The sequence below is a fragment of the Heloderma suspectum genome, chromosome 1 (assembly GCF_057233095.1).
Source record: "Heloderma suspectum isolate Gila_16-S chromosome 1, 16-S_ref, whole genome shotgun sequence".
In the NCBI taxonomy this organism is placed as follows: Eukaryota; Metazoa; Chordata; class Lepidosauria; order Squamata; family Helodermatidae; genus Heloderma; species Heloderma suspectum.
Window position 1 is genome coordinate 346,864,277 of NC_139458.1, and position 24,217 is coordinate 346,888,493.

At 39.9% G+C, this 24,217-nt stretch overlaps 1 protein-coding gene across 2 annotated transcripts in view; it reads left to right on the plus strand.

Annotated features, from left to right (window-relative positions):
• UST (uronyl 2-sulfotransferase) overlaps positions 1 to 24,217 on the plus strand; it is a 186,430-nt gene that overhangs the window by 36,697 nt on the left and 125,516 nt on the right. For both annotated transcript variants that reach the window (XM_084827802.1, XM_084827801.1), the window contains exon 2: positions 22,626 to 22,669. In XM_084827802.1, the coding sequence (XP_084683928.1) occupies positions 22,626 to 22,669 (44 nt within the window). The remainder of the gene's footprint in view (positions 1 to 22,625; positions 22,670 to 24,217) is intronic.

The following is a 24,217-nucleotide window of genomic DNA, read 5'->3' on the forward strand; positions in this document are numbered from 1 at the left end:
AAACTGGCACAACAGGTAGTAGGGTAGGGTAAAATTAGTGCTGCATTGAAATCCCCCCCTCCAATTTTCACCACGCCATTTGGTGGCACCATTTCAGCTATTTCCAGGAGATGGGGTGACATTCAGAGGTGCGGGGCAGGGGGAACTCAGTGGGGGAAATACCAGCGCTCCTTTGTGCTGCTCACTGCCACAAAAAATGTTTACTTACTCTATTGTATGCATTCCCTCAATTTTTTGTGGTGCATTCTCCTTCAAGAGCTTTTCAACTAGCCCTAGCTAGAACTGCTCTCTCTGGTTTGCTTTGTGTGTTTTGCTTTGTTTCAGTTTTTACTTGCAGGGAATTTTTGTATGGGGCGAATGTTAAAAAAAAAAGAAAAGGCATTCCCCACTTGCATCCTGAAGTGGAATATTCCATTCTGTCACATTCCACTGCAGGTGCTGCTACTGTGGAGTAAATGTGAATACTGAGGTTTAAGATTTTGTCCCATGCTTGAGGTGAACTTTCATTTCCTCAGGGTGGTGGGTAACCATCTACAGGCAATTACTGTTTATCTCGCATGTGAAAGATTGCAATGCAGACCTAATCAAAGTAACCCACAGTCGTGGCAAATGTAGAAACCGACTCCTCCTGCTAACACCACTCCTGAAAGCCGTATTAGCACAGTGTTGTGTTTCCCATCAGGATTCTACTTTTTCTCTTTCTGTCTTGTAATGATTGGAAAGAGGCAAGAGTAGAGATGTAAAATTTCTGAGAATTTTGAAGCCATGGAAAAAATTAGGTTTTCCTAGAAAAATGGAAATTTGGGGGGAAATAAAAACATCTACAATACTTAGTTTTTAGCACTCTTTACAAATCTAAGTCATTTTGTTACTTTAGAACAGCCTTTTTTGATCCGGTGCCCTCCAGATGTTTTGGACCTCAGCTCTCACCAGCCCCAGTCACTATGGGCAATGGTCAGGAATTCTGGGAGCTGAAGCCCAAAACATCTGGAAGGCACCAGGTTGGGGGAGGCTGCTTTAGGAACATAAAATGTATTATGTAAAACTTGTTTTGTTCATAAAATCAGTGCTTGACCTTTGTCCACCTTTTCAGTTCCTCTGTCCTGTATAAAAGCAGATGACTTCAAGTGTCGCTTCAACTTCACTGTAAATTTCTCAGGTGATAGTTACTTCTTTCGCCATAGCAACTGTATTAGAGCTTTGCTGTTTCTTGGAAGATTGCCAACTGAAGGCCACAACAGACATTCTATCTTTTATTCTCAGCTAGAGGCAAACTCCCAACGTTTTTACCTTACATTTTTAACTATTTCTGTACTAAATGACTCTTAACACAGGGAACATTCAGAATTATACACTTTCAGAACATTCTGTACAACTTTTACCTCAGGATTATCTGATTTTCAAGTTTCCAGTAAATTAAGTAAGAAGCTTGGCCAGCCTTTCTCAGCCTGGTGCCCTCCAGAAGTGTCAGATCACACCTCCCATAATCTCCCAGCCAGCGTAGTCCAGCACATCTATAAGGCACCAGGTTGGGGAAGGCTGTCTTAAAACACTTCAAAAACAGATGTTGTATATATCTACTTGATGCTTCCTGTATTTGAGGTCAGTCTAAGATAGACAAAGATTCAGCTCCTCTGCTTATGTTATAATAGCTAAAATGGCATTTGGTGGATGTTGCAGACCACTGCACCTGACCTTAGCAGGAAAGCTTATTTACACATTTTCTGCCCAGCAAAACTTTACACCAGTGCTGGGTGACTTCTCTAGCAGTCTTAGGAATCAGGCTTAAGGCTCATCTTCTTTATCTGGCACTGTGTACAATCCCTTTTACCAGTTGTGCCCTAGTGCAATATCCTGTATGGGCTCCAAGCAGTGGAGTAAGCAGGTGAAGTATTCCTTTATGATCTGTCCCAAAAAGTTCAAGATCAGGTTCTAATATATCAAAGTACTAGGTTATTTTGGATTGGGAAGTAGCATGATATACATTGTGTAACACTTATAGTACTACTAGGTCCTGATTTATTTATTTTTAAAGTAGTCTTCAGAGTGATAATTGCTGTATTTCACAAGGTCAAATGAATATACAAGAGGCCTTATTACAAACAACCTCTGATATAATTGTTGAGATCATTCTTGGTGGTAAATTCGTATGGAGTTCTTAATGTGATTTACCAAAACTTCTCTTGGTGGTTTCCTGTTTTTTCGGTTCCAGAAAGATTTGGGTGGTAAACTGTTTGAACCTGAGCAGGAGGAGGAATATGTAAATAGGAAGTTTTTAGGTAATTGAAAGTAGGTGGGTTAAAGCAGTAATTTGAAAGTACATAAGAAGCTATTGTGAAAAGAAGGAAGGTATCAACTATGAGATACTTCAGTGGTAGAGATAAAACTGAAAAATTGGTTAAAGTAGTCAGGTAAAGAGGTCAGAAGTCTGTCAACAATAGAACTAGTATCTTAAATAGCAATACTGTGATTTTCCTGGTAGAGAGTAAACAGCTGAAAAATTTTCTATTGTGGATGAGACTCTTCAGAGCTGAAATTGAACCTGAGGATGCCACAGAACATCAGTGTGGGTTGCAGCCTGACCCAAGGTGACTGGCACCATGTAATCTGCATTTTTGAAAAGAAGTAGAAAGATGGGTGGAGAAAGGGGATGTCAATGCTACAGACTTTTGAGGCATGACTCATTGGGACAAGAGAGAGGGCCATACCTAGGCAACAGAACTCCTTACCAAGGAAGATCAGTTCGGCCCCTTCTCTCTTGGCCTTCTACCACCTGATTAAGATGGGGGGGGGTGGCAGACATTTGGCCTGATGGGCTGCTGTTAGCCTGGGCCTTGCCCCAGAAGTTTAACCCAGTCTTCTACCTTCAGCACCCTGTCAGGCCATCTGTTGGGCTTGACTGATCCTAGTGGATGGCCTAGCATACTTGTAGTAACGGCAGCAGCTCAGGCTCTGGTTTGTCCATGTGCAAATCAGTTGAAAAGCTGTGCATGCGTGTGTGTGATTTGGCTTGGCTAACGTTTTTGAGTTATCTGCTTTGCATGGGTTTGGGATTCTCTTCAGTGGACACACTGGTCTGTTGGATTAGAAAGATTTATCGTCATTATGTACCTTCTGTAAAATGAAGTGCTTCATTCAATGTAATGTGCTACAAATACATTTTGAAATACACAAGTTATATACTTCTAATTTTTTGCTTGGAGTTGTGACCCAGTTGGAGTCTAACAATGTAAGAATGATCTCTGTTGGCCTGGAAGAAAATGAAGAGATTGGGGGGTTAATATATGAAAATCCATTTGATAAGTGTAAAAAAAAGGCTCATCCTGACAAGAGGGTGTGTTTTAAGCTTCTGAACTTGGAAAAGCCTCATTCTAGCTCAAGGCCACTCACTGATGCCCCCAGTGGTCTGTTAACAATTATGTGGAGTGGCCAGTAGTTTAAGAAGGTGATTTTCTTCTTGTTGTTGATAATTCTTGTAGAAGTAGTGGCCATCTAAAAAGGAAAGCATATCTGTGCCAAACAGGAAATGAAAAATATAAATTCCTGACTTTAGCAAGGGATGTCTCTTGCATCTGGAGCAAGGGATTTTTAAAAAACTATTTTTCCCTTTAGGTTGCCCATGGCCTTATTCTTTTATTTTACTTTGGTATTACTTAGACAAACTTGTGATGCTTTGCTGGGGAGGACAGAAGAGAGCTTTTACTGAAAGAATTTTGCCATAGGGCTACAAGTTCTTCTTAGATCCTCTCATCAATCATAGTGTGTGTTTTTGTCTCAGAGTGCCAGGTGGGCTGCATATTTTTCTCTTTCAGAAATAGGCCTAGCTCTTGAAGGATGGCCACTGAGAGTCAGTTGTTACAGTCATTATCCTGCCTTGGGAGAGAATCCAGCAGATTTGACCACCAGGAGGTCACATAGGATACTAATAAGTATTCCATAGGCAAGAAAATGGCTTTAAAGTTCCCTTCATCCATTCTTCATAAGGCTCTTAATTGTGTGGAGAATCTCCACAAATATGGTTAGCTCCTGCTTCAAGCTTTGCTCAACATGAATGGGCTTGGAGGTAGAGCCAGCAGGATGGATGTAATATTAGGGACGGGGCCAGCCCTGGGGACCTATTCCCTTCTAATTGCATAGAGCCCATTTATGTGAGTAATGCATGAATGGGACTTAAGTGTGAGGATAGAGAGGGCTAGGAGAACCCTATGTTAGCCAGGATTCTTTCTGTCCTACATTTGCTTATCCTCTCTGTTCCTCTTTCGACTTTGCTGGGTTTCCTGAGGTGTGTCTTGAGTTGAATGGTAAACTGCATCGACTGTACCAAAGGCTGCCGTCCTTGGTTTAATTTAATGTAAGTTATGTGGTGCCCTTTCTAGGCTATTTGATTTCTGGAATGTTCTAGTCACCTGTGTAGCTGATAGCCATGCTGGACATGGAGGTCATTTGGCAAAACTGTATGACATCTGACAAGTTTCTGCTGATGTCTTTGTGGGCTATTGGGCTGCCTGGCTTGTAGGCCACACCCATTTGTCAAGTGTGACTAAAGATGGGTCTATTAAAGCTTTGGGGTGGGTCAGCATGTGCGGCCTTTTTAGGTCTTTGTTCTCCTCAGAAATGATTTGGACCAATTTCATCTTCACCCTGCCAGTTCTTCCTTGGTCATCATGAGGAAAAAACATCTCTCCCTCAGATGATGGACTTGTTTCATCTTAGAGTCCTATTACAGGAACTCAGCCACCTGATAGCAGCAGGCATACCTAGCAGCCTGGAGACTCACTCTCAACAAGGAGTCATAGGGACTCTGGCCTGAACAAATGGTGCCCCACAGTATTAACTGAATTACTTCTACAGATTCAGTTCACTAAGAGATTTTTCCAACATCAAGTCTTCACAACCTCACAGTCTGGAGCCATCAAACGGAAAAAAGAGTTTCCCCGCCTTTTTTCTATTTCCTTCTCATACAGTGAGGTTCAGTGGCATTCATTAAACATGATAAAATTGATTTCTATGGCATTGAGTATATTAGAGTTGATAGATCCTGTAGGCAAAACACATCTTCAGATGTTAAAGGACATGCAGGCTTACAGCAAAATTCTTTTCGCAATACCAATCACTTGCAATGTCATGTTTATCTTTCTCCAACATGGATTTTGGTTCTAAAATGGTTCTTTATTATTCAAGACAGTTTAGCTCAGATTTCTGGATGTTTACATTTTCTACTATATATCGGTCTTGTTGGTTATGGCTCAGTAGCAATGAGCAATGCTCTTCACAGAGCATGAATACCCATGAAAAGAAGTAAGGCAAAATTGTATGGGCTTGTCTTCAGTTTTTCTTTCTTTGAGACACCAGCCTCTCTAATTTTGTTTAATGTTCATTAAATGCCAGTTGGATGGGAATAGCCTTAAGGAAGACTTTGATCCAAAGGCATTTTAGTATCAATAGATTACAAACAATATCTCATTTTGTTCTGTTAAGGGTTTTTTTGTTTTTGTTTTTAAGTATGGAGATAATTTGGGGGGGTATTTGATTTTGCTTCTTCTATGATTACAAATATTTCATTATTTTAGAAATAATGATGAAGATTCATTGATTCCTTGCTTGGCAATGTTTTTTTATGTCAGTGTGTGATTAGTAGCATTTATTTTTCCATCTTTTTTCCATGTTGTAGAATAGCAATCCTCCTGTAGAGGAGAGAAGAAAAGTTGCAAGTTTACCTGCTTATTGATGACTAAGTTACATGGAAAGTTTAACTATTTGGGAGAGGGGGATGATCAGCAAACCAAGACCCAGTTCACAGGCCTAAATATAACTTCCCTAGCATCAGAAGCCTTTAGCTGCTGGTAGCACTTATTGGTTTGGTGATGCCAACAGCCAGAGAGCACCATTCCATCCTTTTGTTTATTCTGCTGCTTGCCTGCTACCATTCTCTAGTACTGCAATATTTCTTCTTGCAGCACTAGAAAAAAACCAAGGAAGTTGTTTTGTCTTCCTCCTGTTTGGTGTTCCAAAAAGAATATAGGCAGTATTAGAGGGGATGAGTGGGTGCTGTTGCAGAGAACTGAAATGGGGATATCTGACTGACAGTAGGATCTGTCAGAACCAAGAAGTGGTACAGGCTTCTCATTCCATTGAGGAGCTTCTAGGCCTCTTTTGTGAACCAGGCCTGAGATCCAGATTAAAGCTGCAGGGCATTGTGCTCCCACTTATTTATTTATTTCATTTCATTTCTGTACTGCCCAATAGCCGGAGCTCTCTGGGCGGTTCACAAAAATTAAAACCAAACGGCACACAATAAAACAATATAAAATATATAGAACATTAAAACCACAATATAACAATACAACCACTTTAGCAGGCCTCTGACCTAGAAGGTCAGCCTGCATTCCAATAACCTTTTGCCTAACCCCTAAACCTGACTGCTAATCCTGTGGGTGTATTTTGAGTCAAGAAGTTCATGACAAGACAGAATGCCCTGATCTTTTGCTGATTGTCAGTTATGGAGTCCAGTTTTTTCAGTTCTTTATTAAGTTGTTTGCTTCCATTGAATTCCTTCACTTTGACCTAAAATCTCATTCTATTTATTTATTACATTTCTATACTGCCCCATAGCTGAATCTCTCTGGGCGGTTTGCAGGGATTTCTATTGTGCCTCTTGGCCACAATAATATCCTCCAAGACAGTTTACAACAGAAGAAAAAAAGGGTAAAATCCAGCATATCCTACTTAGAATAGACTCATTGAAATGAATGGGACTTAAATTAGTTGTGACTAGGTTTAATAAGAAGGGTTGTTAAAAAAAACAAAAAACTGAATGGATTTTTAAATGTTAAAACATATTTTTTAAAACCCCCACCATAAACAAAATACTAAGTTTTTAACTCACTTAAAAAATAACATAGTTACAATTAAATCTCATCATAAACATGCTAAACCTACACTTACAGTCCCATAAAAATGAAGTTATCTACCATGGGCATTCATTTCAGTTTTCATCTCATGTAAATGGCTCTGTCAGCCTAACAGTTCTTGCTTCTTGAAAGTTCAGGGCTTTCCATTTCCATTTCTCACATGCGCAAAGACACAGGCGAGATTATTTTTTTCAGCCCAGTAATATCAAACCTTGCTTTAACCTATCTGCCATTGGCATTTCATTTTTGTTTGTTACTTATTTTTTTGTGAGGGCAAGGTTGCGTCAAGACAGAGTGAAGTAGAAAGGGGCAACACTGGAAAGAAAAAGAGAAGACAAAATTGTCCACTATGCATCTTCCTGTATTCTCACATGAAAGCTACAATCCTGGGAGTAAGACCCATTGAAGTCAGTGGAACTTATTTCTGAGGAGTCATGTACAGGATTGCGCTGTTAACTTCAAACTGTCATGGGTGCTAGTCGTAGGAAAGACCCTATATGGGAATATTTTAAAACATTCCTTCTGTAAGTAAAAAAATGAAAGCATGAAAAATATATACAGTAGGACAAAGAGATGCAATGCCTATTTGTAAGAATGGAACAATGTAAATAATACTCCATTTAGTTGTAAATTACCATGGCTTAGTGGTCAGATCTGCACCATTGTTCAGGAAATATATGAAAAAGTTTCAGGTTTTTTTAATCGACCTTTTTTCTTGCTGATTTAAATAATTGATAATTGATTTAAATCAATCCACCATGGTCATGACTAAGTTATGTTCATTTCATTAGGTCTATTACAAAACAATAACATCAAACAATAAGAATACAGATAAATTGAGAGATAAAAACCAGAGTAACACTAAAATCATCCTTAGCAGTAAGGAGAGAATTAACACAAGCTAAACACCTGGTGAAATAAAAACATCTTAACTATTTGCCTTAAAGGTTAAAAGAGAGGAAGCTAACCAAGCCTTCTAAGAAAGGCTATTCCACAATCTTAGTGCTGCTACTGAAAAGATCCTAATGTGATACTTTTAAAAGTAGCTTTTTTAAAAGTAGATTTTTTTCACAGCTTTTAAAAAAAAAAATTTCTGGTATGCATGTTATGTTTTTGTATTTGGAGGAGTTATTCCTTTCCTGTGTCAAAGGTACATACTATATTCAGGTTGCTGCCGTACTGACCTAACTCCTACACAGATCCATGAAATCCAGATTTGAAAGGTCTTTCTGTTAGAACCATGTGTTTCCAATTCATACCTTGTTTATCAGTGTATATAGATTCTTACATTTATAAAAAATGTAATATACAGAACAACTGTAAGCAAGAACCTCTTTACTAGGGGTAATTGCAAAAGAGCTGTATAAATAACACCTTGGGCAAAATGGAGGAAAAGTTCCAGTTGTCATAAAATACTACTAGATCACATATTGCCATTCGTGTTCTTTAAAATCGTTCAACTTGTTTGCCATGATCTAGCCAGAATTGAGTTCTTTGAAACCCCTTGGTATAAGTAAGTATCCCAATGCCATAAATTAAATGTATGTCAATAGGGGATGTTTAAGCATATGTTTAATTCTCATTTTGAAATCAGTGGGGCTTAACTGGTTAACTTTGATTGGATCAAGACCATTACTACTTATGTCCAGGATTTTAAAATAAATGGGTGGAGACTGGTGGTTCCGATGTCAGTAGGGCAGCAAATCTATGCCAGGATTCTGTCAGAACTCCAAAGGAGCTATCCAAGGTGCTATCCTTTAGTGTTCTAACTGAAACCTGGAGTGGATGCACTGCCCCACTGACATCAGAGCAGCCAGCCTCCACTGAAATAAATGTAGCTGTGTGCATTTAACACATGGCAGATAATGTTTATATTGTAGTGTATAGAGCCTGTGTGGTGTAATGGATAGAATATATGTGTAAATTGGTAGAATCTGGTTCAGATTTCCACTCAGGTATGAAACTCACTGTATGACCCTGTGCGAGTTGCACACTGTCTCAACCTAATCTACCTCATAAGGCTGTTGTGATAAAATGGGCAAGTCCATATAAAAGCCTGAGTTTCTCAGTAAAAGGCTGGGTATTAATGTAATGAATCCAAAATTTCCTCTGCTTTGTGTGGTCTGGTGCTCATGTTGTTTCCCCTTGGGAGTTCTTGTATTTTTGTGGTAGGGGGTGGGGTCTATTCCATAGTTCTGTGACGTAGTTCAGTGGAAGAGCTTTGCATGCAGAAAGTCCCAGGTTCAAAACATGGTATCTCCAGGAAGTGCTCAAAAAATTGTTGTCTGCAATCCTGGAGAGTCACTTCTAGTCAGTGTTGACAATACAGAGGTAGATGGACCAATGGTCTGACTCAGTATAAGGCAGCTTCCTATGTATTACTCCTTGACAAAAGGAAAATTGATGCCTCATCCATATCTGGAAGAAGAAGAAGCCTATGGGCCACATAGGCCTCTTCACCTCCCATCACTATTCCTTCCTCTGCCCTATGTCTCCTGTTACTACTCTAGTGGATATGTGTTGAGATGAGAACCCAAGAAAACAAGGCAGCCAGGACTGAGGCACCAGCAGCCATAAGGAGCAGCAGGTGCATGGAGCAGGCTATGAGCCTGGCATAGCAAAAACAGAGAGTAGAGTTGAATTACCTCTCAGTTTGGTAACATGCTGAAAGAAAAACGAGACAGGCTCCCTTTATCACTACATGTTTCCTTTTCTTTCAGTTCATTTCAGTCTTTGATTAATTGTGTGTGTTGACAGATCAGAAGTTTAGGGGCTTATTCCTGCACAGTGAGTCATGTAAGTAAATTCTTTACTGCCTGTATGCTAGGTGCACCAGGGTGACAAGGAGCTGAGCACGAGCCTCTGTTGCTATGTGGAGGTGGCCTACTTAACACAGGCATGCATATATTTGAAGATATTTCTTAACAAAGGGTATGATCAGCGGCAGATCTTGTGAGCAGTGCATGCATGTCAAAGGTTTACTGAAGTATTCTGGCATGGCAATGACATACGCCTGTGGTTTTACAAGCTAAACAAAAACAGGAAAGAGACAAAAAGAAATAGAACCTGTCTAAGTAATTATTGTTTGTATTGTAGAATGTTAAGGCTGGTCTGCACATTCTCAAACTCCGAAAATAAAACAAGCAGCTAAACAAGCAGTGGATCCAAATTCATCTGGTGTGTTTCTAATCAGTTCATGAAATTTACTCACTGATCTGTCAGCAACATAAAGGAAGCAGGTGCACATGAAAGGCATGAAAGAGTTTCTTCTAAGTGCCTCCATTGCACTTCCAGTTTAAGAGAACTTGGATTATAATTCTTTATCACTAATTTAAATAATAACTTTTTATCGGTGTAGATCATTATTGTTTGTAGCTCAGAGCAATTATCTAGTATCCTCTTTTCACCACAATTACACTATAGTTACTGTTAGTTTTGATAATGCAATTGGTAAGGTTCTGCAAACATGCTCTGAATAAATTTAGAGCTCATGGGGTTATCTGCTTCCAAGTTTCATGTAGGGAATACAGATAATTCTATGATCCTGTGCATAAATACACACACTCTAGATTTAAATCTTTATGTATTTTATAATTTGCTTTATAAAACATAAACATTAACTTTATATTCATTAGATTTGCCAGCAAATTCTACCTATAGTGAAATTCTGGCCAGTAATTGGGGCTCCTAATGGATAGAATCCACTGTGAATTTCAGGGGAGGGGGCACACTTATCAGAATTTACAGCTAGTTCTATCAGTGATCTCTAGATTATACTATGCAGTCTGCATGCTACACAGGATTCAATCTATTGCATTACTCTAAATGCATCATGCATATAGCATAGTATTCAGGGCCTCTGCAAAAGCTGCAGCCTTGATGGTATGGACGGCGTTTTTCCTGCTGCCCTGTTCTGCACACTGGATGACTCCTAACTGCAGATGATTCCGTAAGGTGGCAATTGAGTGCATAATTCATGCTGTACACCTGGGGTCAGCAATGCTGCACCTGTGGATGCCTTGGTGCCCACCAAGACTCCCAAGTATACCTGCCAGACCCCATTGAGATCCCCTCCCTGCTCAGGATTCCACCACCACCCCCCTTTCTGTTGCCTACCTCCCTAATGCTCACCTCAGTCATGTCAAAGACCTAGCCAGGATGCAGGAAGTTGGCAGATGGGTAGACGTCTACTGCCACTTTTTTCTCTCAATCTGTTAACTTCCTGCTACTTCATTAGGGACTTGGTGCTGCTGAGGTGAGTGTGGAGGCAGGCAGCAGAAGGGGGGAATTCCCAAGCAGGGAGGGGAGTACAACAGGTTCTGATGGACACATTTGGGGGTCTTGGTGGGTGCCAATGCACCCATGGGCACTACATCGCTGACCTAGGCGGGAATGTTCCAGCCACCGCCTTGGTCAAGGTGACTTTGCCCGTGCTGCTCTTTACCCCATCAGGGACAATGTGCACTGCACAAAGCTGAGGGTCGCCAATGCTGTGCCTTACCCCATTGGGGATGATGTGGTGCAGCTGAAGCATCCTCAAGCGAGGAGGCAGCTGGAGTAATCCTCAAGCTTCCCCCTCAGTTGGGGAGGATTTTCTACATGAGAACTTTCCCTAGCCAGGGAAAGCCTGCACCTTTCCAGCTAAAGCGCCAGCTGGAGCTCCAGATGACACTTGCTGAGAACTGGATGGCCACACTCCATGATGTCATCTGACCTGCAAAGGGCCAGGTGGGATTCATTCAGCCCCCCATCCCAAAATTGGTCCCCACCCCTGTTTTAAAAGCTCACTTTAACTAAAGTTTAGTTATTGAATGTGTAAACTGCATTCACTGAAAATAGTCTGACGTGATGCAAGATTATGAAAATCATGATGTGATGTTACAGTTAATGATGAATAATCATATTTATTACAAATATTTTTATACTGCCTTTCATCTTATGATACCAGTGCTGTATATAAAATGTAATAAAGATGTAATATACAGTAAAAACAATAAAACTATCCAATACTGCAAAAAAAAGGCAGGAAATACATAAAATAGGCTGCCCACAGCCAGCTTAATAAAGCATTTTAAGTGCCCGGGCAAATGAATAGATTTAGACCTGGTGCCAAAAATAATATAATATGTTCACAGTTGCACTTCCATGTGGACGGTGTTCCACAGTCAAGGTGCCATAACAGAGAAGGCAGTCTTAATTGTTGTCACATAATGTACAAATGGCACTTGGAGAAGAGCCTCCCCTGATGATCTTAAAGCAAAGGTAGGCTGATATAGGGAGAAGTGCTCCTGAGGTCTCCTTAGGGTTGCATTCCTGAGAATATTCTTGTAGTAATAGATCAAGCTTTTATGGTTAAATACTTCCGTCTAGAGATGTCTTACAGGTTAGATGCTGAGAAAGTACTTTCCTCCTCCCTGTGCCAAAAAATAGCTGCAGAATTTCCCATGGCTGTAGCTGAATACTTTTTCCTCTTAAACTTGTAGTAGATATGCCTGTAGCTCAAGAACCAGCAAAAGACCTCAGTAGATAGAGGCTGCCAAGCAAGTGGAGCACAAAACTGCATGTGTTCATCAAGCTGCCTGCCAAGATTTTGAAGGGATCCGCTAAAATATAGTGTTCACTGTATTCTTCGTGTGTCTAATGTCTTTGTCAGCAGGTTAACTTGTTCTTGGCTTACAACTTCTACCACACTTGGAACAGAACTTTGTGAGTGTGGATTTCAGAGCACATCACATATCTGTATGCTGCCAGGTACAATCTTGGGCAACAGGAATCTTCTGTGCAGATTTGTCCATCACCCTTCAAGACTTCCCATTCTCTTCCCCTGCCCCCTGGTGATATTTTCAGGAATGTGTGTTCACAGATAGCATTCATTAACTGATGTCACTTTCTCATTTTGTAGGCAAACCCCTATTAGGAGTGGGGTTGAGTCCATATAGCAGGTACGGGGAACCTCTAGGTCAAATTTGGCCTGCCAGGCCAGCCCATCTGGCCTGCAGAGCCTTGGCTGAAATCCATTCCCCATGGCTTCCCCTGAAGGGAGAGGAATCCCTGCTGTTACCTCTGAACAGTGATAGGAGATAACAGTGGGGATTCCCCTTAGCACCGTGTACACCATCCCAATTAGAAGGGCGAGTGGTACATTAAGTGCTTAGCCAACGCCATGTTCTTCCCAATGCTGCACATGGATTTTCCTCAGCCAGGTCTCCAACTGAGGCACAGGCTGAAGGAACTCCAGCCGGCACTTTGACTGGAGATCAGCTCCATGATGATATCTAGCCCTCAGAGGGCTTGTTGAAGGGTCATCTGGCCTCCCCACCCAGACAGTTCCCAACCCCTGCCATATAGTTTCAAGAAGCTTTTCGCCAGCAGGAAACCCCTGTGCTTTAATCCTAGATTTATTTGCAAAGGGTAATGTATAAAACTCTAGCTTTTATAAGTGGACACATTTCTATGGAGGAAAGAAAGGTCAGCTGGCCATTTAATATTCTGTTTATGGCTACCTACCAAAAAAGAAAAAAGGCTTGCTAAGCCTACTTAAAACTTGGCACAGTTAGTGAAAAACCTATTTATATTTGAAGTACATGAGCAGAGTGCCTGCTGTTCTCATTAGAATACATTAGTTTATGGGAGGACACACCCATAACTGACAAGCTGTTTGCGTAATTAATGCTTTTTAGGAGTAATCTAAATTATTTAAATCTCTGTTCTACTCTTTATTTTTCCAGCCATTTTCTAGTGTTGACTTCCTCAAAATATAGTAGAGGCAGCTAAAAGGAAACTCCTTACAACCATGTGTAGTAAGTGCCCCTCTCGCAGTTCACATGATTTCACTTATGACCACCATTTTAAATGGCGGTCATAAGTGAAATCATATGGGCAGGTGGAACTAAAACTTTCTTGATTAAAAATATTGTACTGAGAACTTTTGGTGTCAAGTCTGTTCAGTAGATGATTAATAGAATCTTAATTGATAAAAATAAAGTTTGATGCCTGTTAGCAAATTGTCCTATAACTACATTACAAAGTTAATTGGCTTTATACCAAAATGTCCTGGAAATTAAAGGCCTGTTTTAGGAATGTGGAAACTACTGAAAGAACAGCAATAAAGAGGAAGGAAAAGTAACAGATAAACATCCATGACAATTCAAAGCAAGAGAGGCTTCTTTCTAGTAATTAAGGATATTACTAGGATTAATTTAGGATTAATTCTTTGCTAGTTTCAAATCCATGTAGAATGCTGCTTAATTTTTCTCCTAGTATGCAGGTAATATTTTCTGGTGAGCAAATGAATGTAAAAAAGTAGAGCAGGTGCTTTGGGCTTTGCGATGGGAAAGCCTGATCATTCTGCTGTCTGTTTTCCTCCTCCTTCACCCCTTTTACAATGGACCGAGTGATGTAAAATGCAGCACATGCGAGGAGGGAGTATACAGTCTGCACAAAGGGGATTTCTGTAGGAACTGAAGGAATTGAAGCTGGTCATTCTCAAGGCCAAGTGTGAATATGAGAAGATCCTTGCTTAATCAGGCCAAAGTCACATCTAAACCAGCATCCTGCTTCCCACAGTAGAAAACAAGATGCTTCTGGGAAGACCATGAAAGGGGCATGAAGACAACATCCTGCATATATACACACATGCATGCACGCACACAGAGGTATTCAGACTTCCTCTGAATATGGAGGTTCCATATAGCCATCATGGCTAATAATCAACTAGTCATTATAAGCCTATCCTTCCTGAATTTTTCTAACCCCCTTTTAAAGCTGTCTGAGCTAGTGGTTACCACCATGACTTGGGGCAGTGAATCCCATAAATTAATTATGCATTGTCTGAAGAAGCAAGTAGTCATCACAGTTTCACCTCCTGCAGCAAATCCAAGTTTCAAGGCAAAGGCTCAATTCTGGGCTTCAGACAGTCTGGGTGCTTTATCACACAGATCCTGTCTTTGCAGACTGAGTAGTGGTATTAGAAGTCATGCACACTATCTGGGTATGTACCCATAACACTGACGGAACTATATTCCAAACAGCAGGAGCGGCCAAAAGGTAGATCTGAAACTAGTGGTAGATCTCTGGATGAGTTTCAGTAGATTGGTAAGGATTTCTGACTCCTAGTTGTTAACATTAAGAGCAACAAAATGACCCCCACACACACATTATGCTGCTGAAATGAAGAAAGTTTGAGATAATCAGGAGTGGATTTTGGTGTGGAAGGACAGTGAGCTTCATTCAGTTCTGATACTCAAAATTTCTGGGCTCAGAATTATTTAATTCTAAATTTATGTCTTTTGTACCAGGCTTTGATTGGTGGATCTCAGGGTTCTAGTAAAAAACAAAGTAGGTATCACAAGCCTGAAGTGTGCCTATCACTGCCGTACAGAACTCCTACTAGCTGGAGAAAAAGTTGCCATTTCCTCAACAATATATTGTGATTTGACTTCCGGTTGAAACCAATGTCGCCCTCGCAGCATCCTGCAGAATCTCTGCAGGATGCTATGTCAGACAGCTTTTTAAAAGGTTGAAAAACCTTTTAATTTCTGCCCTGGAATTAAAGGGGGGAGGGCAAGGCAGCATTCTGGATAACATCTTGGAGAAAAGTACTCCCCACGAGGCATTGCGGGGGCTGGATTCCAGGATTATCTTCCCAGAGCTTAACCACTGCAAAAAGCTGTGCTGAAACTCCTATTTAATAGGAGAAAACAGGGCTGATGTGCTCCATTGTAATATATGGATTAAGAAATATCAACAATATCTGAGGGATGGTTTAAGAATATCAACAATATTTGAGAATATTTGAGGACCTGCAAGATTTGTTTGAAGAGAAACATGGCTACACTGAGGTGAAGAAAGGGGGTTGCATTGCTGCCCACTCCTCCCATACCACCTTTGTCAAAAGCTCCGAGAACAGAAGATATAGGGGAATTATTTACTTTGATAAAAACTTTATCTTTGCAATTTGCGGAGCAAGCCAAGAGGTTGGATTTAATCCAGAATTCCATCATAACCCTGCAAAGAGCTGTGGATTTAATTAACACTTCCTGGCAAAAAATGAGATGAAAGTTGATGAGCTACAACATAGGCTCACAACAAATGAAATTACAACACAAACTCTTTTAAAAAAAATCTCTGCCAGAATTTCTCAACTGGAGGCCTTCACACGCGGATCCAGTGTACGTATTATTGGGATTAAAAATCTGCCTACTGATGTAAATTTGCCTACCTTTGTGGACAAGCTTTTTCATGAAATACTCCGTGCCATCTGATTATTTACTTGATATTGAGCAGGCATTTTGTGTAACAAATGCTAAAGGGACTGACCATACGATTATAGTTCAATTTGCAAGTGTCTCCACAAAGAATTATATCCTGCATTTGGCAAGAGATGGTGGAAGTCTTTTTTGGAAACAAGATAAAGTTATGTTGTTTCCAGATTACATCAAAGAGGTGGTGAATAAAAGAAAGCAATTCATCAAGGCGAAGAATATGGCAAAACAAACGAACGTACAATATTATTTAAAATATCCTGCTACATTTTGCATTGTTTCTGAATATCAGACGAAGAAGTTCCTAAACCGTGAAATGGAGGAGGCATGGCTGAATGTAAAAATGCGTGAGATTTCTGTTCCAGCCCCATGAACTAGAATTTTTAAATAGGCTTTGTTAACTGTTTATGTTTAGTCTACATGATTCAGGCTAGGCCAGAATATATCTGATTATACATATATTTGTTTACTTTCTTTCATTTTTTTTCTTTTTTTTCTTTTTATTTAAATTCTCTTTTTCCAAAATAGATATGATATGCTGTATTTAAATATATTGTTTGAGGGTGTATTGAACACACTCATTTATATATCCAGTATAAAATATATCACTGATCATTGTAAGGTTGCTTTCAAACTTTATTATTATATAATATTATAATTTCATCTTTTCTTTTAATCACTATTACTATTATCATCATCATCATCATCCTACTATCATTACTATAAGATTACTCAGTAAGATTTTTGGTTGATTGAATTGTTAAGGTTTATTACTATTATATTTTAACTTAAGGGCAATATATGGTTACTGGGAATGAATTGTAGGCCTGCTTTCTTGATATAAGATTGATGATATGATATTGAAATGTAAGGTTGATTATTAAATTGTAATATTGGCATCTGAAGCCCGTGGGTATTGGAGTTTAAATTTAATCCTTTGAAAGAGGAGAGAGGAAAGAGGAAGATTCCTTTTTTTCTTTTCCTTTTTTTCTTCTTTTCTTTACTTTTCCTTTCTTTTTCTTTTTGTTACTGTTGTGTCCTCATAAGAATATTGCATTGTTGGGAAACTGTAGTTATTGATCAGGTTGTTGGTATTGTTTATTTCATTTATAAAGACAAAATAAATAAAAAGTATTTAAAAACACACACACACAAAACAATATATTGTGATTTGAATATTGGGGGGAAATGTGGTATCTCCAGAACAGAAAAGTGTTCCATCAAGTGAAGGTTTCTGCATCTGAATAAATAATGGCCCACACCTGTGCACATGTTACATTGTAAATCATCTAGAAAGGCTTATCTAAAATGTTTGGAGTATAAATTTTGGTAACACTGCTTCATAGCTAGGTTTGTAAAAAATGCTGAGCAGTCCCATTTTTAACAATTTTATTGAGCATTGGCATATGCAGATAAACCTAGCACAGGGCAGGAGTGACAAATCTTTTTCAGGCCAAGAACTGAATCCCATTTTGAAGAAGCCCTGGGGGTTGGGGGCTGCATTCCAGTGGTGAGCAAGGACACAGGCAAAAGTGGATGGGGCTGAAAAATCACCCCCCTGTAAATCTCATTGTTACCAATTTATGGTAGGAATCATGTCTACTCAGAAGAAAGCATGAACAGAATGTCTACTCCCAAATAAACAGGGCAAGCCTCTGCAAGTCTACTCAGACCTCAAACCTCTTCATATCTACTCGGCAAAAAATCACTCAGCAACATTTTCAAAAAGCATCTCAAACACCAAGCCTCTGTACGGCTTCTCAGAAGTAAAGCAGGACAAGCCTCTGCATATCTACTCAGAAGCAAGCAGGATAAACCTCTAAAGAAAAAGGCTCAGAAAGAAGCAGGACTGAATGGGGAACCTCCATGGGCTAGAGGTTCCCCTTCCCTGATTAAGCATAATGCATCTACATGTAAGACTCGAAGCTGCATTAAAAATGCTCCTATGATGATTGTCAGGAAATTAAGAGATGAATCCAAGTGTATCACAACACATTGGGCAAACTGAGTATTATAAAAAGCAGCTTAGAGATGTCTTTGAAGTGAAGCTTATTTAATCCATGTGCACTTCCTATGTCATTTGAGGAGCCAAAATCAGGGATTTGTACAAAAGAAAATAAGTGAAAATTTTAACTGATGCTTGCAATATCAAAATTTTGGGAATTATATAGTAGTAAAAGTAAGCTCCTGGATCAGGGAATTCTACTGAGATAAATTATAATGCTCTTGTCCACCTTTACAAGTTTTGATCCTTTTTGGAATACTTGGCCTCATATCTTTGTTGTTACGACTCTTTAGCCTTGCTTTTACCTAATCGTTTTTCTGGTATGTTAAGTAGAAAGAATATTTTTAACCGCCTACGTGAAATTTCTCCAAATTATTTTCTACACAGTGGTGGTGGCCAGCAATATATCCTGAGAGTGCCTGTGTGTTTTGGCTCACCAGTTAATTTAGAATAAAATCTGCACTGCCAGATCTAACTGGAATTAAGTTGTGTAGCAGCAACTTGTCCATAGGAGCTCTGCTGTTCACATGGAATGCCTGTGTGAGCAAATCTTTTGCCTTGTTTACATTCTTACAAATGGAGAGATTCTCAGAAATCGGGGAAAGCAAGAAATATTTGTTTATCCTTACCCATTTCTGCCAAGAGAGTACAAGTACACATACTGGGGTGTAGAACTGTATTGAAATGCTGTATAAGTGCAGTAAGACAAGAAAAAGTGTTAGGAAGGCAAAAATCACAGTTCCAGTTTCTTTACCAGTAATGGGCAACCTTTTTGCTCCTGAGGGCCATATGCAGTGATGGCTAAGGTACCATTTTGCCCACACACACACACACACACACACACATCCCCACAGCTGAATGGGCAGGGAGGGGAAGGGGTGCATTTTAAGTGGGATGACATACATAGTAATATAACAAGAATATATAAAGAAATAAATTCACTAATTATAATTCTTAGTCTATCACTGATATGCTTGTGGAACAATACAGTAAAACAGTTTAAGCAGGAGCTCAATATCTCATGAAAGAATGAAAATACAAGTTATACAACATGTAAAAGGAGCGTGAGTAATTGTGTGTTCTTTTGTGTGTATGTGAGGATTTGTCAGAAAAAATATAGACAACTGTCTTTGGTTGGGATCTGATCAAATATATGAGGGCTTCAACATAGTAAGTAAATGTTTCCATATTCTGTACAATGGTGGGGAACCTGTGTGGCCCTCCAGATGTTGGAATACAACTCCCAACATCCTTGGCCTCTGGCTATGTTGGCTGGGCTGATGGGAGTTGAAGTCCAACAACATCTGGAGTGCCACAGGTTCGTGACCTCTGTTTTAGTATATATAACGTTAGTTTGCATGTGAGTGAATGATCCCTATATTGGGCTGCCTCAGTTCTGTAGATTGTTTCCCTTTGTTGGATAAAGGCAGCAGCTACTGGAGGAAAGAGAACTACAAAGCAGGACATATGCATTTCTCATTACTTTCCTCTTTAGTTTTCTCTTATTTCCTACCCCACTCTAGCCCCCTTCACATCTTATATGTGTGAAGAGGATCCACATGATTAATGAGAAGCGGGGCCTCACTGTTGGCCCCGCCCCCTGATGTCTGTCTGCCTCCCTGGGGGCAAGGAGGTGTACAAGGGAGGGGGCAGTGTTATTGCCTGACTTCCCATCAATCATGTGGAGCCCCTTCATGTGTATAATGCATGAAGGGTTTCATACACACTTGAATCCTGGGTTGCTGACTGGTGGGCTAGCAAGCATCTCTGAGGAAGCTGGATTTGGTCCAGGGGGCAATATTTGCACTCTATATATTATGCTATTTTGCTACAGAGGGCAGAGTGTTTGCCGTTCCCTGCTTATAGCTTAAATATATCAGATAAAGTCCTTCATCTCATGACAACTAATACTAAATCTGTGTTCTGAAGTGATGGTGTTTTTTTTCATCTTAAGTACATGAAACATAGCTTGAAAAACCAATATATTTCTCATATTATTTTTAAAGTCTTGGTATCAAAAAAGATAGCTATGTTTGTACATGATCTACAAAATTATTAATGTGCTGTTTACTTAAAAGTATTTGTGTAGACTAAAAGATTTCTTGTTTTAACATGGAGTAAAGAATACTTGTGAAACTAAGAGAATGCTAGGAACATTATTTTTATATCAATAGCTTTCTGTTGACCATCTTAATTACAGAGAGGCTTACTTCTTCATACAGACATCTTGTTGTTAAGGAAAACTAGTGTGAACTAACAGCTGGATCATAGGGTAACTTAGTCTTTTGCTACTGTTGAAAAGAGAAGCCATTAATGTAAATTTAGCCCAAGTGTCAGAAGTGAGTGTGTGTATGTGTTAATGCTAACCATATCTATATAGTTAATGAAAGACATGCAATAAATCTATATTCCATTGTATATGACTTGGAAACAAATGCAAATAATAATAACACAAAAACCACATTGCACACCCCGGTTTTTAATTTGTCTGTCTTCATCCCTTTCTTAAAGAAAGTTCTGAGGTGGGTAGAGTTCATATTAGATATGGGTGAGCAGTTGGTACTCATCCTGAAAATGAATCCGGCCCTTTGAGAATTCAAAGTAAATGCTGAAATAGCCTGATTGATAAAGGACCTCTGACACCTGCTACCCCTTCTGTTCTCCCCATGTGGAGGGGGAAACTCATCATGAGGAAAGGGGGGAAAGAGCAATCAGCAGAGGGCTCCAAAGAACATCAGTAAGGTGCTGTGAGCCTCTCCTCCTTTCAACAAGTGATGCTGGCAATGTCTTTTACTACCTGTGGATCATGGGATTGAACTGCAAACCCTGTGATCCCTTGTAGCAGAAGACGAAAAAGGGAAGAAATGGTAAAAGTCTTGAAATGGCATAAAGATTTTGATGATAAAGCAGGAAATATTTTACAGCATAAAATTGTTTCACATTGAAGTATACCAGATGAAATTATGGAAGCCCCATCATTTTTTTAAGCTATAAAAAAATATTTAAATATATTAGTAGGACTATCGAGGTCCTACTTTTAAAAAATAAAACGGTCCTACTTTAAAAAAAACCTTTTAATGCAGTAATTACTAAGGATTCGTTTAATTTATGCATTTATAACAATGTTATAACATAAGCATTCAGAATTTATAGCAATTCTGATATGAGTTGTCAGCATAGCTTAGCGTCTTTACAAACCCGTCAATCATATTTTGTATGCATTTTATAGAAGGAGTTTATTTTAACTTCAAATAGGAATAGTTTGAATGAAGTCTTGGATTCCAAGTTTTTTTTTCTGGATAGAGAAAATGAGCTCCCTGGCCTAAATGACAGAAATTCTAAAAGAATTAGTCATACAAGGACAAGTGTTCACTATAAAATCTGGAATAGAATGAAGAGCTCTTACTTTCATATCAATAATAACTAATGCATTTTATGGCTTTGAAGAAAAGACATGGCCAGGGGAAAAAAAGTGTTGTTAGAACCAATTCAGTTAGAAACTATAAAGGCCACATAGAAGCCATTAAAATCTCATCTTATAAATCTATGACAAGTTTTATATGTGATTCCAGTATAGGGCATGCCAACAAAACCCTTTCCACCCAAAATTTCATTTTCAAGTACTATAAATGAGCAGTGTGAAAGCAAAATATACGCTTAAGATGGTGGAATACTAGCAGTAGCTGTAAATCTTTCCCTTCGGGAGCTTGCTTGAATGCACACACTCAGTGGCCACATTTGGATGATCAGAAGGGGAAACAAAGCAGTATGAGTAATTTCCCCTGCTCCTGCATGTGCTGGGCACGTGACTGGCATTTCCCTAATTACCCGCGCTGCAGGTTGCTGTGTCGCCTGAATCTGGCGCACAGTGGGGGTGGCTTCTCACACACACTCCCACAATCCCTACTGCAAGCCATGAGTTGTAGGGTGGGTAAGAAGCCACTCCTGCCATGCCATGCGCCGGGTTCAAATGGCACAGCAACCTGCAACACAGCGTGGGTAATTAGGGAAATGCCAGTCACATGACTGGCACAGGCAGGGGAAACAATCCATTCTACGTTATTTCCCCCACTGATCATCTGAACCCAGTCACTGCGGCCAAGAATGGGAGCACTCTTGCTAAGAGAATCTTCATATCCAAGCCATATATGGAACTACTATTCTCTTCAAGAAAACTTGACCTCTGTCAGTCTTCCCCAAACTGGTGCCTTCCAAATGTCTTGGACAACAGGCCCCATCATCTCCAGCCAGCATTGCAAACACATCTGGATGGCACAAGGTGGGGAAAGCTGCTCTCTGTCATATAAATACCTCTGCAAAAAAAGTCTGATGTTTCTTTGGATTAATATAAACCATTGTTAGAAGTTGGTTACTGCATGTTTGTCACTTGCTTAATTTCTGACACATTAAAATTTTAATATCAACATTGCGCTTTTTTCTTTCTAGGAAATTCCACTTACTTGGATGACCATGGACCCCCACCTCGTAAGGTGAGCTGCTTCTTTATTTTGAGTTCAGCCAAATTCTACTCCAAGCTATTCCATATACTAATTTACAAATAAAGTATATATTCCTGTGGCAAGTTATGATGACACAATCTCTTCCCCCTCAGAAAAGAAGGACACAAACAGAAACAACAGCACTGAAACCAAGTTGTAGATTTTCAATTTCAGCTAGTGATGGCAGCAAATTTGGAACAGGGGGCTTTTGAACTAATACCTCAATTTGGAAACCTCCAAACTCCTTTGAAATTGGGCTTTGAAATAGGCATCGTTCCCTGCCCCTCTGTCCTCACTTTTCTAAATTTTCCTTGTCAAGGACAGTGGGACTTGCAAGGGAAAGCCTGCCAGAAGTGAAGGACTTTGGCTTAAATCCTGGATGGTCCTCCATTTCCCCTGGAAATGGGGAACTGATTGATCAGGAACAAGCCTAAAATAACGAATTTGAGGTAAGCCTAATCCAGGTTGAACAGAGGTGGGCCCATTCAGATCAGTTCCCTCATTGCTAGTTTAGCTTCAAATAGTCTGCTGAATTCTGTATTTCTTCTAAACTTCATTTCAAAAGAATGTCAAAGAAACGTTGAATTTCAGAAGTACATTGAGTTAGTAACTTCCTCCAGCTTCTTTTTCTTTTCTGTATCTTAGAAATATCTTGGAAATGGTTAGTTATGTTACCCTTTGCTTTTGTAACAAAAAACAGTCCTGTGGCACCTTTCGAAGATCACGGTGTGCTTTGGTTTTAACTTGCATTGGCAAGTGGCTTTCTTGGATGAAAATGAAGGTAGGATCCAACACTGCCCTCCTGCTGGCATCCAGCACCGCCAATCCTGGTGCATGTGTGGCCAGCCCTGCTGGTGGCAGTGATGTAGTGCTTCCGGGGGCAAGCTCCCAAATAACCGGAAACTAAAGTTTCTTGAAGGTGCAGCTCGCACCTTCCAGAAAAGAGCATTTCCAGTTGTTTGGGGGCTTGCCTCCAGAAACACTACATCGCCAGGGATAGGGGGCTGAATAAAATGGAGTACGGAAACCCCTGTTAAGAATAATCTGCTGCACCAAATGTACTTTTTGTGTGCAGTTAAATGGAATGTTTGTTTGTTTATTAAATTTCTTAATCGTCCATCTGACCGGTCACCTGGTCACTCTGGGCGATGTACATCAATACAAACAGTTTTAAAACAATAAAATTTTACATTAAAACATCATATTTCTAAAAATACCCTAACCCACCCCAAATGCCTGCCTGAACTACCATGTTTTTAATGTGTGGCGGAAGCTCATTAAAGAGGGGGCATGATGGAGTTCCCTAGGGAGGGAGTTCCACAGAGTGGGGGCCACCACAGAGAAGGCCCTCTCCCTCGTCCTCACCAGCCTAACTGTCCTGGCTGATGGAACAGAGAGAAGGCCATCCGAGGCTGATCTTGTTAAGCAGCCTGTCTGGTGCTGCTGGAAGCGGTCCTTGAGATAGGATGGGCCAGAACCATATAGGGTTTTAAAGTTCAAAACCAACACCTTGAATTTGGCCCGAAAAACAACTGGTAA